Source organism: Monodon monoceros, unplaced genomic scaffold, assembly GCF_005190385.1.
Source record: "Monodon monoceros isolate NGI ecotype Baffin Bay Population unplaced genomic scaffold, NGI_Narwhal_1 Super_Scaffold_10, whole genome shotgun sequence".
Classification (NCBI taxonomy): domain Eukaryota; kingdom Metazoa; phylum Chordata; class Mammalia; order Artiodactyla; family Monodontidae; genus Monodon; species Monodon monoceros.
The window spans coordinates 16,996,782-17,011,119 of NW_021703766.1; the positions used below are offsets into that span (position 1 = coordinate 16,996,782).

General features: G+C 45.5%; 2 protein-coding genes across 2 annotated transcripts in view; one reads left to right on the forward strand and one right to left on the reverse strand.

Moving 5' to 3' along the window:
• The window catches only part of WWP2 (WW domain containing E3 ubiquitin protein ligase 2), a 157,886-nt gene extending 148,606 nt beyond the window's left edge, over positions 1-9,280 (reverse strand). Inside the window, exons 1-2 of the mRNA XM_029241211.1 lie at positions 9,211-9,280; positions 3,367-3,403 (exon numbers count right to left, since the gene is read on the reverse strand). The gene's annotated coding sequence lies outside the window, so the exon portion shown is untranslated. The remainder of the gene's footprint in view (positions 1-3,366; positions 3,404-9,210) is intronic.
• On the forward strand, positions 1,022-13,800 carry NOB1 (NIN1 (RPN12) binding protein 1 homolog). Its single transcript, XM_029241234.1, has 9 exons — positions 1,022-1,188; positions 1,310-1,442; positions 3,294-3,424; positions 5,837-5,908; positions 6,121-6,249; positions 6,344-6,544; positions 7,150-7,247; positions 9,416-9,560; positions 12,294-13,800. The coding sequence occupies exons 1-9, from the start codon at positions 1,126-1,128 to the stop codon at positions 12,561-12,563; spliced, it is 1,242 nt and encodes a 413-aa protein (XP_029097067.1). The 5' UTR covers positions 1,022-1,125; the 3' UTR covers positions 12,564-13,800.
• The last annotated feature ends 538 nt before the right edge of the window (positions 13,801-14,338 follow it).

Here is a 14,338-nt window from a genome sequence, read left to right on the forward strand (position 1 = left end):
TAGGATTCGGCCCTTTCACTGCTGGGGCCGGGTATCGATCCCTGGTTGGGGAACTAAGATCCCACAAAAGAGAAAAAAAAAAAATTGAGACATCTGGGGAAGGAAAAGGGATTTGGGCACCTATTAAAAGACCCCCGAGGGCAGTGAACAATTTTTGGAAGTACGATGGATAAAGTATAACCAAGAGGTGGGCTTCCCTGGTGGCGCAGTGGTTGAGAGTCCGCCTGCCAATGTAGGGGACACGGGTTCGTGCCCCGGTCCGGGAAGATCCCACATGCCGCGGAGCGGCTAGGCCCGTGAGCCATGGCCGCTGAGCCTGCGCGTCCGGAGCCTGTGCTCCACAACGGTAGAGGCCACAACAGTGAGAGGCGCGCGTACAGGAAAAAAAAAAAAAAAATGATAACCAAGGGGTAAAAACTGGAGTGAAGAATTGACAAAGAAAGTTTAGAATAACTCAACACCTCTGAAGATGGATGACTGAAAACTCAAGTCATCATTCAGCCAAAATTCGCCAGCATGAATTTCTAATAGACCAGATCTCATAATTATGGAATCTCAGCAAGGAATTATGAGCCTTGCTTATGTAAGTGGCGTAAGAGATCCTGGACCCAAGTTGCTCAAAATGAAGCGGGGGTAAGTAAGCAAGCAGCGGTCGGTATGGCACAGTAGTAAGAAAGCGGCTCTGAGTCGGTTTGTTTCAGTGTTAATCTCGATACCTCACTAACTACCCATGTTAGTTGGGCCTAGTTTTCTTGAGCAGCTACCCCTTACCCGTAAAATAGTACCTATTTCATAGGGTTGTTGTGATCTTTAAATTAGGGCATCTGTATTGATTGACTGTTAACAATGAAACTAATACAGACTATTTGCATTTAAGCGTAAAGAAGGCGCTAAGGAGCAGACGCCAAAGCGAATTTCCTCGGGTGGACCCCCGCCCCTCCCAAGGTTTGACCCCGCCCACACCTCCCAGGCAGAGCTGGCGGCCTCACCGCGCATGCGCTCGTAGAGCCCTGAGCCGGAAGATGCTGCCGCGGCCGCTCTTCCCGGCTCCCAGAGGCCCAGGTTGGGACAGAGGGGCGGGTGCAACCTGCATGCGCATGCACGCTCCGGCCTCCATGGACCAAGATGGCGCCGGTGGAGCACGTTGTAGCCGATGCAGGGGCTTTCCTGCAGGACGCGGCTCTGCAGGTACAGGGAGCTCTGGCGGAGAGGAGCGGGGTCTGGGCTGGTGGCCCCTAAAGGAGCTTGGGAAATCGGGCAGCGCGCTGCGTGGTGCGGGCGGGTGTGAGTTGGGCCGGTCTCCCCTCAGGACATCGGGAAGAACATCTACACCATTCGGGATGTGGTCAGCGAGATTCGGGATAAGGCCACGCGCAGGCGGCTCGCAGTCCTGCCCTACGAGCTACGTTTCAGGGAGCCCTTCCCGGAATACGTGCGGCTGGGTGAGTGTCTCTGCCCGGTGTTACTGGCAAAGCTGGTTCCCGGGTTGCTGACTGAACCTGCTCTGGTTCTAGTCGGAGTCTGGATGCTTTATCAGAGTTGATTTAGAAACTGCACGGTCGGGCAGAAATAGAGACACAGATGGAGAGAACAAACGTATGGACACCAAGGGGGGAAAGTGGCAGGGGGTGGTGGTGATGGTGGTGGTGGGATGAATTGGGAGATTGGGATTGACATGTATACACTAATATGTATAAAATGGATAACTAATAAGAACCTGCTGTATAAAAAAATAAATAAAATTCAGAAATTCAAAAAATAAGTAAATAAAAGAAACTCCACGGTCTAGGAGACCGTGGTGGGAGAGAGGAGTTCTGGGTCATGAGTCAGCCAGGCCTTGCCAGTTACTAGTTATGTGCCCTTGGGAATATCACTCAGACGCTCTAGGCCTCGGTTGCCTCCATCTGTAAAATGGGATTAACAGTACCTACCCGAGGGGTTGCTGGGAGCATTAAATGAGGAATAATGTCACTCAGCAGTGTCCAGCGCTTTGTAAGTATTCAGTAAATTCGTCTGGATTAAAAATAGAAGATGGGAGGGAGCTGCAAGAGGGAGGAGATATGGGGATATATGTATATGTATAGCTGATTCACTTTGTTATACAGCAAAAACTAACCATTGTAAAGCAATTATACTCCAATAAAGATGTTAAAAAGATTAAGAAAAAATAGAAGAACCCAGATCTCTTACTCTCGCCCATTTCTTTTCAGTAGATAAGAGTGATGACTGTTTTGGATATGGAGGCCAGCCTCAAGTCAGAAAAAGGGATGGCTTTTAGGCCTTACATTAGTCCTGAAAGAAAACTAAACAACTCTCACTTGGCTTAGGAGTCAGCGTTGTTCTCTTGTAGGGATCAAGGCGATGATCCTGCCCAGGAAAGGACTTAGGTGGTTGGAAGTGTTTTAGGGTTTAAAGGCCTGATAATGGAGATGTTGTTACCTACACTATTTGTGACTTCTTTAGCTTTCTCCAGCATCCTAGCTGTGTGATCTTTGACAAGTTACTTAATCTTTTTGAGGAAATACTAACAGTATTTACTTCATAAGATTGGGCTGAAACATTCCCCCCCTGGGCATATATCCAGACAAAACTATAGTAATTCAAAAAGATACATGCACTCCTATATTCATAGCAGCACTGTTCACAACAGCCAAGACATGGAAACAACCTAAATGTCCATTGATGATGAACAGATAAAGAAGATATGGTACATGTATACAATGGAATACTACTCAGCCACAAAAAAGAACGAAATAATGCCATTTGCAGCAACATGGATGTAACTAGAGATTATCATACTAAGTGAAGTCAGAAAGAGAAAGACAAATAACCATATGATATCTTATATGTGGAATCTAAAATATGACGCAAATGAACCTTTCTGAAATAGAAACAGAATCACAGACATAGAGAACAGACTTGTGGTTGCCAAGGGGAAGGGGGTTGGGGGAGGTTGGGGTGAGCAGATGTAAGCTTTTATATATAAAATGGATAAACAACAAGGTGCTACTGTATAGCACAGACAGCTATATTCAATATCCAATGATAACCATAATGGAAAAGAATATTTTAAAAAGGAATGTATGTATATGTATAACTGAATTACTTTGCTGTGCAGCAGTAATTAACAACATTGTAAATCAACTATACTTCAGTTTAAAAAAAAAAAAAGATTTGGGGCTTCCGTTTTTCTTGGGATACTGATCCTAAGTTCTTTTCATACTTTCATTATGGTTATCCAAGGTCATATAGCTCTTTGCTTTTAACTGAAGTTGGGAATCTCTTGTTTACAGTGACTGAGTTTTCAAAGAAAACTGGAGACTATCCCAGCCTCTCTGCCACAGATATCCAAGTACTGGCACTTACCTACCAGCTGGAAGCAGAGTTTGTTGGGGTGTCTCACCTAAAACAAGAACCAGAAAAGGTAAATAAGAAAGATTGTTGGTTTTATCTGTTTTAACTTTTTTTTTTTTTTTTTTTTTTGCGGTACGTGGGCCTCTCACTGTTGTGGCCTCTCCTGTTGCGGAGCACAGGCTCCGGACGCGCAGGCTCAGCGGCCATGCTCACGGGCCCAGCCGCTCCGCGGCATGTGGGATCTTCCTGGACTGGGGCACAAACCCGTGTCCCCTGCATCGGCAGACGGACTCCCAACCACTGCGCCACCAGGGAAGCCCTGTTTTAACTTTTTTATTATGAGAACTATCAGATGTACAGAAGTAGAGGGAATAGTATAATGGACCCAGTGTCCCCATCATCCTGCCTCCACAGTTGTCAACTCATGATCTGTTTTCATCTTTACCCAACCCCAGCCCTGAATATTTTGAACTCAGACAGCCTAACATTTCACTGATAGATATTTCTTGGTGTGTCTCTAAAGATAAGGTATGTCTCTAAAAAAAATAACCACAAAACCAATATTACACCTACACAAAATTAATAGTAATTCCCTGATATCATCAAATATCCAATCTGTGTTCACATTTCTCAATTATTTTATAAAATTTTTTTAATAGTTTACTTGTTTGGATCAGGATCCAGATAAGGTTCATACGTTACAATTAGCAAACATGTCTCAGTCTTGACCTGTAGGTTCTTGGTAACGTTGGTTAAATTTAAAAATGCAGGGACTTCCCTGCTGGCACAGTGGTTAAGACTCCACACTCCCAGTGCAGGGCGTCCAGGTTCAGTCCCTGCTCAGGGAACTAGATCCCCATGCTGCAACTAAGAATTTGCATGCCACAACTAAGGAGCCCGCCTGTCGCAACTAAGACCTGGTGCAACCAAATAGATAAACTAAATTAAAATAATAAAATGCAGAAAGAGTAAAAATATTCTCTTTTTTTTTGGCTGTGTTGGGTCTTTGTTGCTGCGGGCAGGGTTTCTCTAGTTGTGGCGAGCGGGGGCTGCTCTTCATTGCGGTGTACGGGCTCTAGGTGCGCAGGCCTCAGTAGTTGTGGCTCACGGGCTCTAGAGCACAGGCTCAGTAGTTGTGGTGCACGGGCTTAGTTGCTCCATGGCATGTGGGATCTTTCTGGACCAGGGCTTGAACCTGTGTCTCCTGCATTGGCAGGCAGATTCTTAACCACTGCGCCGTCAGGGAAGCCCCTCTCACTAGTTTTTTAAAAATAGAATTCTTTTCCAGAAGCAAGCAAGAAAGAACACTTTAAATGATTACCATTTTTTTCAACTCTTGCTACCTTCAAAATTCTGGGTTCCTGTTGTGCTTTTAGGGACTTGTCCAGCTTGGCTAAGTTTAAGAGACTAATGGTTTTGTGCCTGGACCCCATTACCTGTTTCTAGGCCAGAGGATTTTGAAAGATAGATTATTAACCTTATACTGTAATAAGTAATTTCAAGTAGTGTTTGCAAAGAATTACTTGATCTCCACTGTCTAAGGTCATCAAAACTGTAGTGGGCTCATGATTCTATTCTAGTCAGAACTGCCTTCACTTGTTTTCAACCAAGTGTAGAGTCCTCCAATCCAAGAAGTCTAAAAGTGATGCCTAAAATATAGACATCTGTGTGTCACCAGAATGTTTTGGGGCGATGGGAGTGAAGGGAATAGTTTCATATAAACTCTGACTTTGTGGCTCAGCTGGGTTTCTGCTTTGGCATCTGTCAATTTGAGATTCCTAAAAATTGCCCTTTCCTGCAGTCTTTTGGGCAGGAATTAGCTGTTTTGTATCAGAAGCTTTAAAACAGCCTATCTTTTGACCCAGCAATTCCACTCTTAGGCATTTATCCTAAGGATATAACCAAAGATACTTCCAAGTTTTACACATAATGATGTTCATTAAACCTTTATGTCTAGGGACAAAAAAGAAATGTCCTAAAGTGGTTATTTGGTAGTAGTGGAATCCCTGAATAATTCTTTACGGGCTTCCCTGGTGGCTCAGTGGTTAAAAATCCGCCTGCCAATGCAGGGGACACGGGTTCAGCCCTGGTCTGGGAAGATCCCACATGCCGCAGAGCTACTGAGCCCATGCACCACAACTACTGAGCCTGCGCTCTAGAGCCCATGCTCCGCAACAAGAGAAACCACTGCAGTGAGAAGCCCGCGCACCGCAATGAAGAGTAGCCCCTGCTCACCGCAACTAGAGAAAAGGCCACACGCAGCAACAAAGACCCAACGCAGCCAAAAATAAATTTATTTTTTAAAAAAATTCTTTACATATATTTTTATGTTTCCCACTTTTTAAAAAACATTGAATATCTTTTATTTCAATAACCAGGGGGAAGTATTTTGTTTTCTGTTTTTTAAATTACTCTTCCATGTTGAATTTTCAACCTGCATTTCTTTGCTTAGAGCTGTCACTTTTTTCTTTTCTTTTTAAAGGTTAAAGTGAGTTCATCAATTCAGCACCCAGAAACTCCTCTACACATTTCTGGTTTCCATCTGCCCTCAAAGGTAATTTCTTAGACAGGCCAGCCAGGCTCTTCATGCTCTTTTCTGTTACATGTCAGATCTCCACAAATTGTCTGTTTAGAGGGAACCAAATTTACCTAGACAGATAGCATAGTTTGTCCATCCTTGTCTGATCTGGCTTGTATATCGTATATCATTTCATTTATAACCCTCTCAATTTTCAGGTTTTAAAATTATTTTTCTTTTAACCTCAGCCTAAACCCGCACGAGGAACAGTAGAACGTGGACACCCAGTCGGTGAGCCTGAGGACCTAGAATTCAGTTCCTTTGTGTTCTGGAGAAATCCTTTGCCTAATATTGATCATGAACTTCAGGAGCTGCTGGTAAGGCCCTGCTTTATGATCTCCTGATGACAACAGACTAGCGCCTCCCAGCTGCTCCTTTGGGCGAGAAGTTTGAATTCTGTTAACGTTTCAGATTGACAAAGGTGAGGCTATTCCAAGTGAGGAAGAGAACGAAGAGAATGGATTTGAAGAAAGGAAGGACCAAGACAGTGATGATGACGGGGGTGGGTGGATAACCCCCAGCAACATCAAGCAGGTCCAGCAGGAGATGAAGCAGTGTGCCATCCCGAAGGATGTGCGGGTCGGCTGTGTGACTACAGACTTCGCCATGCAGGTGGGTGGAATGGGCATCGGCTGGCCCTGGGCTTGGTGTCATACCTGTTACAGGCAGTGGTCCTTTGGAGGTTTGGGGGTGTGTACAGGGCTGTTGTGTAATGCTTCTTTTCCTGGCTCTAGAAACTTTGCCTGTGCTCTTTGGTAATTTTTAGTTTTGCTTGGAGGTTAGGGAATCATAGTATACCTGCAGAATGTATGTGGTATATTAAATTTCTGATGTTCAGTATTCATGATCTGTTGCTGCTTTTCTTTCAGTGTGTGTAACGTCCTGTGCTCAGTTAAGTATTTGGAGACTGTAGAGGTTTTGAGTCCAGAAATGAGTATATTTGCTCTCACACAATAAATGTCTCTGTTAAGAGAGATTGCTAAAGGAGGCCTTGGCGAAATGATGATCTCGGTCAATGGCACCTGAGAGAAGAAAAATCTGGGTCCTTGTCCTAGTTTACATGTCTTGAGAGGTATCCTAAGCTTGCTTTTCTTCAGTAGAAGCCCTTTATGAGCCAAACCAGGGTTTGGGAAGTTCTTTTAACTGTGATTATGCAGATATTAAACAATTCTTGGTTTTGCTATGAGTTCAGTTTCCCTTTAACTTGTTGGTTGCAGAATGTCCTGCTCCAGATGGGGCTGCATGTGCTGGCCGTGAACGGCATGCTGATCCGCGAGGCCCGGAGCTACATCTTGCGCTGCCACGGCTGTTTCAAGTATGTAGCCAATAACCTGGGCTCAGTGCCCCTCTGTTGAACACTCCTCTGTTCCTAAACCTTCTAGAGACTTCTTGAAGGAGAACCTTGCCTTGTGTACAGGCATTCCCTCCACCTTGTCATTCCTACTCAGGCCAGGTTCTGCCCCCACCAGGGCACTGAAAGCCCTGGGACAGAGGTGGCCAGTGACCTCCCACCTGACAAAGCCAGGGCGGGTGTTTTTTGTCCTTACCTTTGTGTATAGGATTAAGGGTGTGGGTTCTGGAGCAAAGAGCCCTAGTCATTTAGCAGTAAGTGCCAAAATGTTTATGGATGGGATAACGTCTGGGACTTGCTTTGAAATAAAACAGAAGTGGGAGGAATGGGTGAGGGTAGAGATGAAGCTGGGTGATGGGTCCATGAGGGTTCATTGTGCTCTTTGGTTTACTTCATGTTTGAAATTTTCTGTTTAAAAAAAAAAGTGGACTCTGGATCCAGACTATGTGGGTGGGTTCCAATCCAGATTCTGTCTCCTAGTAGCTGTGTGACTTTGCAGAAGTTGGTCAGCTTCTCTGTACCTCAGATGATTCTTATGTAAAATTAGAAAGGTGGTTGTGAGGAACTAGGGAGATCGTCACATAAAAGAGTGCTTGTCTGGCGCATAGGAAGTGCTCCGTTGACGTGAACTGTTTAGTTCATTGACCATGCACTCCTCCCCATTTCTTTTCTGCCTCATGAATTGGTTTTTCTCGTGGTGAGGGCTGGTGTTGTGTGGAGAGGCCCCCGGATCCGAGATCTGGTTGGAATGGAAGAGACTATACTGCAGCCCTGCTGTTGAGTGAAGCGTGGCCCTGGGAACTTGGTGGCTTCCAGCCTTTCCACAGATTCAGTCTAGACATGGTAGCCATCATGTCAGGTATCTGGTGGAGCCCCTTACTGTGGAGGCCTGTGTGCACTGCTTTCCAAAGCAGTAAGGTGTCTCTCCCTGTGTCCCCAGTGCTGTTCCACTGACGGTGGAGTAGCCTGGATGAAGCCCTCCCCGACGTGGCTCGGGGCCCATCTCTGTTACCGTCCTCTGCAGGTCTGCTGGGGAGCCACTCCTCAAAACTGCCTCTGCATTCTTTGAATCTTTAGTGTTTAAACGTGCCAGGCTCATGTCGGTAAAGCTTTTTGCTTCATGAAATCTCATTTCCCCCATTGTCCTTTGTTACAAAAGCTCTAAGTTCCTCAAATTAACATTCGTTCTTAGAAACACTTGGAAATGTTCTCCATTCTTGTTAGATTAACCCCAGTGACTGAGTGGTTTCTTGCACAAAATAATTATTTCCTAGCCCGTGTTGCTTAGTTCACTCGCAGAGACTTCAGGAAAGGGCTTGGCTTCTCCGGCAGTTTCACGCAGCTCTTGTGTCCTTACCACTGGGAACTGAGGGAGAATTCCTCAAGGACAGACACCAGGGCTCCTGCTTGGTCCCTGACAACAGCAGCTTTGCCTGTTCAGGGTCCATTGTTGGGCCTTGAGCGGGTGGGAGAGAGGCAAGGCCTGTGGGTCTGCCTCAGCACCCACACCCATTTAATCATAGCAGCTTTGATAGTGTGTCCTGTTGGTTAGTAAATTCTCAGCACCTCCAGAGCCACCTCCTGGCTTAATGCCTAGGCTGATACTTGGGCACAAGGTATTCAGAAATAGTTGAGTAATGTAATAATATGACCCTTGAGAAAGTATGGTGGTGGTAAGAGCACTGACTCTGGAGCCAGATTCCCTGGGCTTATACCTGCCACTTACTAGCTCTGTGACCTTGAGCAAGCTACCTTACCTTGCCTTCGTTTCCCCATCCGTAAAATGGAGATATATTAACTTCATAGGGTTATTTTGACATTAAACTTGTGGAATAATGCCTAACAAAATTCAGTAAGAGTTCATTATTACTGTAACAACATCCTGCTCAGTTTTCTTACTTACTAACTTGCTCCTTATGTCATTTACCTTTGCTGTGGGAGCCGTGCAGCAGCAGTGTGCTTATATCAGCAGCATGAGGGCAGGTGGCCTTGGTCTGGGATGTGTGCGGTGCAGTCCAGCCTGTCCCCATTTCTTGTGTCTCCTCCTCTGAGGCCCGAGACTCACCTTGCGCTCTGGGGATGGGGTTTGCTGCCTCTGGCTCCAGTGTGATGCATCTCCTTTGTTTCTGCAGGACAACATCTGACATGAGCAGAGTGTTCTGTGCACAGTGTGGAAACAAGACACTGAAGAAGGTGTCTGTGACCGTCAGCGACGATGGAACCCTGCGCATGCACTTTTCCCGCAACCCTAAGGTGCTGAATCCTCGGGGCCTCCGGGTGAGTGGCGCATCTCCCGCTCCCCTAACAGCAGGGCCCAGGTCGGGGAAGCGAGACCTTTTAGCACCAGGATCGAAATGATCAGAGAGGACAAACAGACCCTCCTGGTTTCTAAAGATAGTTATTGAAAGCCTGTGATCCAGGGACCAAGGCAGGTGGGGAGAGCTCACAACTCAACCTCCCTGTGAGGTTTTTGAGGAGTTTGCAGTCTAAGGAGAAATAACCAGTAATTCCACACGGTAAAAAGCAAGGGCCAAATATATGTGGGGTCAAAGAGGGATGGTTTGCAGGACGGTGGAGGATGGATTTGTGTGGGAATTTGAGGATGGGTAGAATGTCTAGAAGCTTCAAGAACCACAAGGGAAGGTTGTGTAAATACTCAGCACAAGAGAGTCCTGGGCTGGATACACAGCGGGGTGGATTTGTTTTGAGGAATCAGGAGAGAAGGGTTGACAGGCAGGCAAGTATGAGTGTGGCTGACCTGGCTCTGAGTTCTCCAGGTATGGTGCATGCCACTAACGTTAGAAAGGTTGTTTTTTTTTTTTAACTTTCTATTTTGAAATAATTTTTTTTAATGGTATCTCGTAGTTTTTTTTTTTAAAAAGTTGCCAAAAATAGTACAAATAATTCCCATTTAGCTTTCACTTAGATTTCCCAATTTAATCATTCACTATATTTGCTTTATCATTATATTTTTTCTTTTCCCCTAAACCATCTGAGAGTAAATTATGCATGACGCCCTTTTGCACCTAGATACTTCAGTGTGTGTTTCCTGAAACAAGGACTTCGTCTTAGATACCCACAATACAATTACCAAAACCACGAAGTTAACATTACTTCAATACTATCTAATCTATGGACCATATTCAGACTTTTTTTTTTTTTTTTTTGAGTTTATTAATTTATTTATTTTGCTGTGTTGGGTCTTCGTTTCTGTGCGAGGGCTTTCTCTAGTTGTGGCAAGCGGGGGCCACTCTTCATCACGCTGCGCGGGCCTCTCACTATCATGGCCTCTCTTGTTGCGGAGCACAGGCTCCAGACGCACAGGCTCAGTAGTTGTGGCTCATGGGCCTAGTTGCTCCACGGCATGTGGGATCTTCCCAGACCAGGGCTCGAACCTGTGTCCCCTGCATTAGCAGGCAGACTCTCAACCACTGTGCCACCAGGGAAGCTCCAGACTTTTTTTTTTTTTCTGGCTGTGCCACGTGGGATGTGGGATCTTAGTTCCCCAACTAAGGATCGAACCCACGCCCCCTGCATTGGAAGTGCAGAGTCTTAACCACTGGACGGCCAGGGGAGTCCTTAGACCATATTCAAACTTCGCCACAGATTTCTTTTACAGCAAGAGAAGGGGGTTTGTTTGGGGTCCAGGATCCAGTCTAGGATCACATGTTGCATTTCACTGTTGCATTTCATTGTCCTGTCTCCTTAGTCTCTTTTAAACTGAAGTAGTTTCTCAGGTCTGCTGTCTTTCATGACCTTGACAGTTTTGAACAGTTTTGAAGAGTACAAAGCAGTTACTTTGTAGACTCTCCCTTACCTTGGGTTTGTCTGGTGTTTCCAACTGGTTAGATTCAGGCTGTGTCCAATTTGCTGCTGATAATAACTTTGATCACTTAGTTGGAGGTTTCTTGTGTAACCACAATATAATTAACAAAACCAAGATTACCAAATTTCCTGTAAGGTTATTATCCGTGATTAATAAGTAACTTAGAGAAAGATAGTCTGATACTGTGTGAATACTGTTTCTCATCAAACTTTTACTGGTTAAAGTCATCTGAATCAGTTTTTACAATGAAGGTTGCCAAATGGTGATTTTCTAATTGCATCATTTCTTCTCCATATTTATTACTTGCCATTCTGCTGTAAAGAGGAACTTTCCCATATATCATTTATATGAGTGTGGTCGCATGTATTTTTATTGTAGTCTGTAGGCTGTGATCCATTGCTATCCTTATTTATTTTGATACTCAAACTGTTCATGGAGCCCCTTCAGGATGGCTTCTGTGTCTTTTTGATGTGCCCCAGTTATTCTTTGAACAATTTTACTTTCTGGCACAGCAAGCTGTTCCGACTCTTATACCTCCCTGCCTGTGCCCTGGAATCAGCCATTTCTCTAAGGAGCTCTTAAGTTTTTAGAAGCAAAGATCTGGGCACTGGACAGTGGGTATGCTTATTGTCCTAGGGTGGCATTAATTCCAGGTCCACAGTGGACAAAGATGGGAAATATTATATATAAATACACATATTAATACTTTTTCTCTTACCTGTATTAAAAATTGAATTTATAACTTCAGATTCAGTTCAACACCACAGAGTTCATTCTAGCCCTCCCTCTAATATCCATAACACCCTTCATAACACCATTTTCCATAATTATAATTTTGTTCAACTGGAGTGTGTGTGTGTGTGGTTATTTCAGAAGTGCTAACCTACACCATTATGAAAATGGTACCTGCCTACTAGGGTTCTGTGTTTTAGTGTAATTCTTTCTGTCTTTTGTTGAGGGAATGTAGTCACAATACCGTGTTGCTTTTCATCTGTGAGGTGAGAGTAGGCTCAGGTGGGAAGATGCATGTCATGTACTCAGTGCACAGTAGGCAGTGACGATAGACTCCGTTGGTGTCGTCTGCCCGCGTGCAGAGTTGTCAGGTAAGCTTTACGTAACAGGATCTGATGTGCATAAATACGAATCCCCGTCCTCCTAATGGCCTTTCCTCGTCTTATTTGCAGTATTCACTCCCCACTCCCAAAGGGGGCAAGTACGCCATCAACCCCCACCTGACCGAGGACCAGCGCTTCCCTCAGCTGCGACTTTCCCGAAAGGCCAGGCAGAAAACTGACGTGTTTGCCCCTGACTACATAGCTGGGGTGTCTCCCTTTGCAGAGAATGATATCTCCAGCCGGTCAGCTACCTTGCAGGTCCGAGACAGCACCTTGGGAGCCGGCAGGAGACGGTTAAATCCCAATGCTTCCAGAAAGAAGTTTGTGAAGAAAAGGTGAAGCGTGAGCTCCACAGGCAAGCTGGACTGATGCTGTGACTGCCCAGGAGACCCATGTCTCAGGTCCCCAGCTGTGCCAACTCCACAACCACTTGGACACAGAAGAGGCCTGGCTTCCATAGTGCTGCCCCAGGACTCACTGTGGTGCCTCGGGTTGGGTTTGTGGTGGAACCTGCCATCCCTTGGCCTGTGTGTATCCAGGAGGTTTATGTGAACATTGTGACCTGACCTACTTGGACATGGACAGCTGCAAGAGCAAAGGATTGCAGCACCAAGAAGTTTGCAACAACCAGCCACACCCCTTCCCTCTTTAGTATAAAAGAAGCCTGAATTCTGACTCAGGTAAGATGGTTCTTTGGGACAGGAGTCCACCATCTTCTTGGTCTGCTGGCTTTCCGAATAAAGTTGCTGTTCCTTGCCCCAACAACGTGTCTCTTGATTTATTGGCCTGTCATGCAGTGAGCAGTAGGAGCTTGGACTCAGTAACTCCTTCTACCTATAAAAGTCCTTTATTTTGTACAGCTCCTTGGAGCTCCTTTCTTTGTGCTAGATGGGATGCTGCCTGATTCATGAATCATTAAATAAAGCCAATAAGAGCTTTAAAATTTACCCAGTTGATTTTTGTATTTTAAGTTTTGGTAGTAGTGGTGGGATCTGAAGACTCCTGATGACTTCATAGACAACAAGAAATACACGTGTTGATATCCACAAATGCTTTGAGTTCTTTTTTTTTTTTTTGGCCAGGCTGTGCAGTATGTGGGATCTTAGTTCCCTGACCAGGGATTGAACTTGTGCCCCCTGCAGTGGAAGTGCAGAGTCTTAATCACTGGACCGCCAGGGAAGTCCCTGAGTTCTCTTTCTTTGTCACTGTTTCTGAGGGCCGTGGGTAAGTTCCTCTTGATATGAACTCCACTCTCTACATTGAGCTTCTGGTCTAATTGGCTTTCCAGTCCAGGATTCATGGGTTGGTCTAGACTGACAGGAGTCTCTAACAGAGCACCAGTCCTTAGCCCTTGGTTAGTCTGTGGTCCCAGGACACAGCTTAATGGGTCAGTTTGAGCTGACACCTGGAACCCAAGTCCCCAGCTCTGTTAGTCTGAGGGCTCAGTTAGTCCCCCACCCCTTTTTTCTTTAAATTTATTTATTTTTAGCTGTGTTGGATCTTCATTGCTGCGTGCGGGCTTTCTCTAGTTGTGGCAAGCAGGGGCTACTCTTCATTGCAGTGCGCAGGCTTCTCATTGCGGCAGCTTCTCTTGTCGCAGAGCACAGGCTCCAGGTGCACGGACTTGAGTAGTTGTGGCTCATGGGCTTTAGAGCACAGGCTCAGTAGTTGTGGCGCATGGGCTTAGTTGCTCCGCGGCGTGTGGGATCTTCCTGGACCAGGGCTCGAAACCCGTGTCCCCTGCATTGGCAGGTGGATTCTTAACCATTGCGCCACCAGGGAAGCCCATTAGTCCCCTTTTGTTGGGTTCTGCTGGTTTGGTCTGTAGTTCCACTTTGGGAACCATTTGTGATGAGCACCTAAGGCCTTCTCTTGGCCAGTCCACAGTGCCATCTCCTTGGTTACTGCAGTGTCCACAGTTCCGTTTCCTTGGTTACTGTTGGTTTCTGTTAATGTGCATATGGGGTAAAGGAATAATAGATCTATTGTTAATGGGCATCTTGAAGCCAAAACCACAAAATTGGTGGGCACAGGTTGAGCACTTAAAAGCTGATAGAATGCGCGCCATCTAATTGTAAGAATCCTGTGTTAAGATAAATTGGTCATGGAATGGG

Coding starts and splice junctions, on each gene's coding strand:
- NOB1 (XM_029241234.1), top strand. CDS start 1,126: ATGGCGCCGGTGGAGCACGTTGTAGCCGATGCAGGGGCTTTCCTGCAG. Junction 1,189..1,309: donor TGCAGGACGCGGCTCTGCAG/GTACAGGGAGCT, acceptor GTCTCCCCTCAG/GACATCGGGAAGAACATCTA. Junction 3,425..5,836: donor TAAAACAAGAACCAGAAAAG/GTAAATAAGAAA, acceptor TTCTTTTTAAAG/GTTAAAGTGAGTTCATCAAT.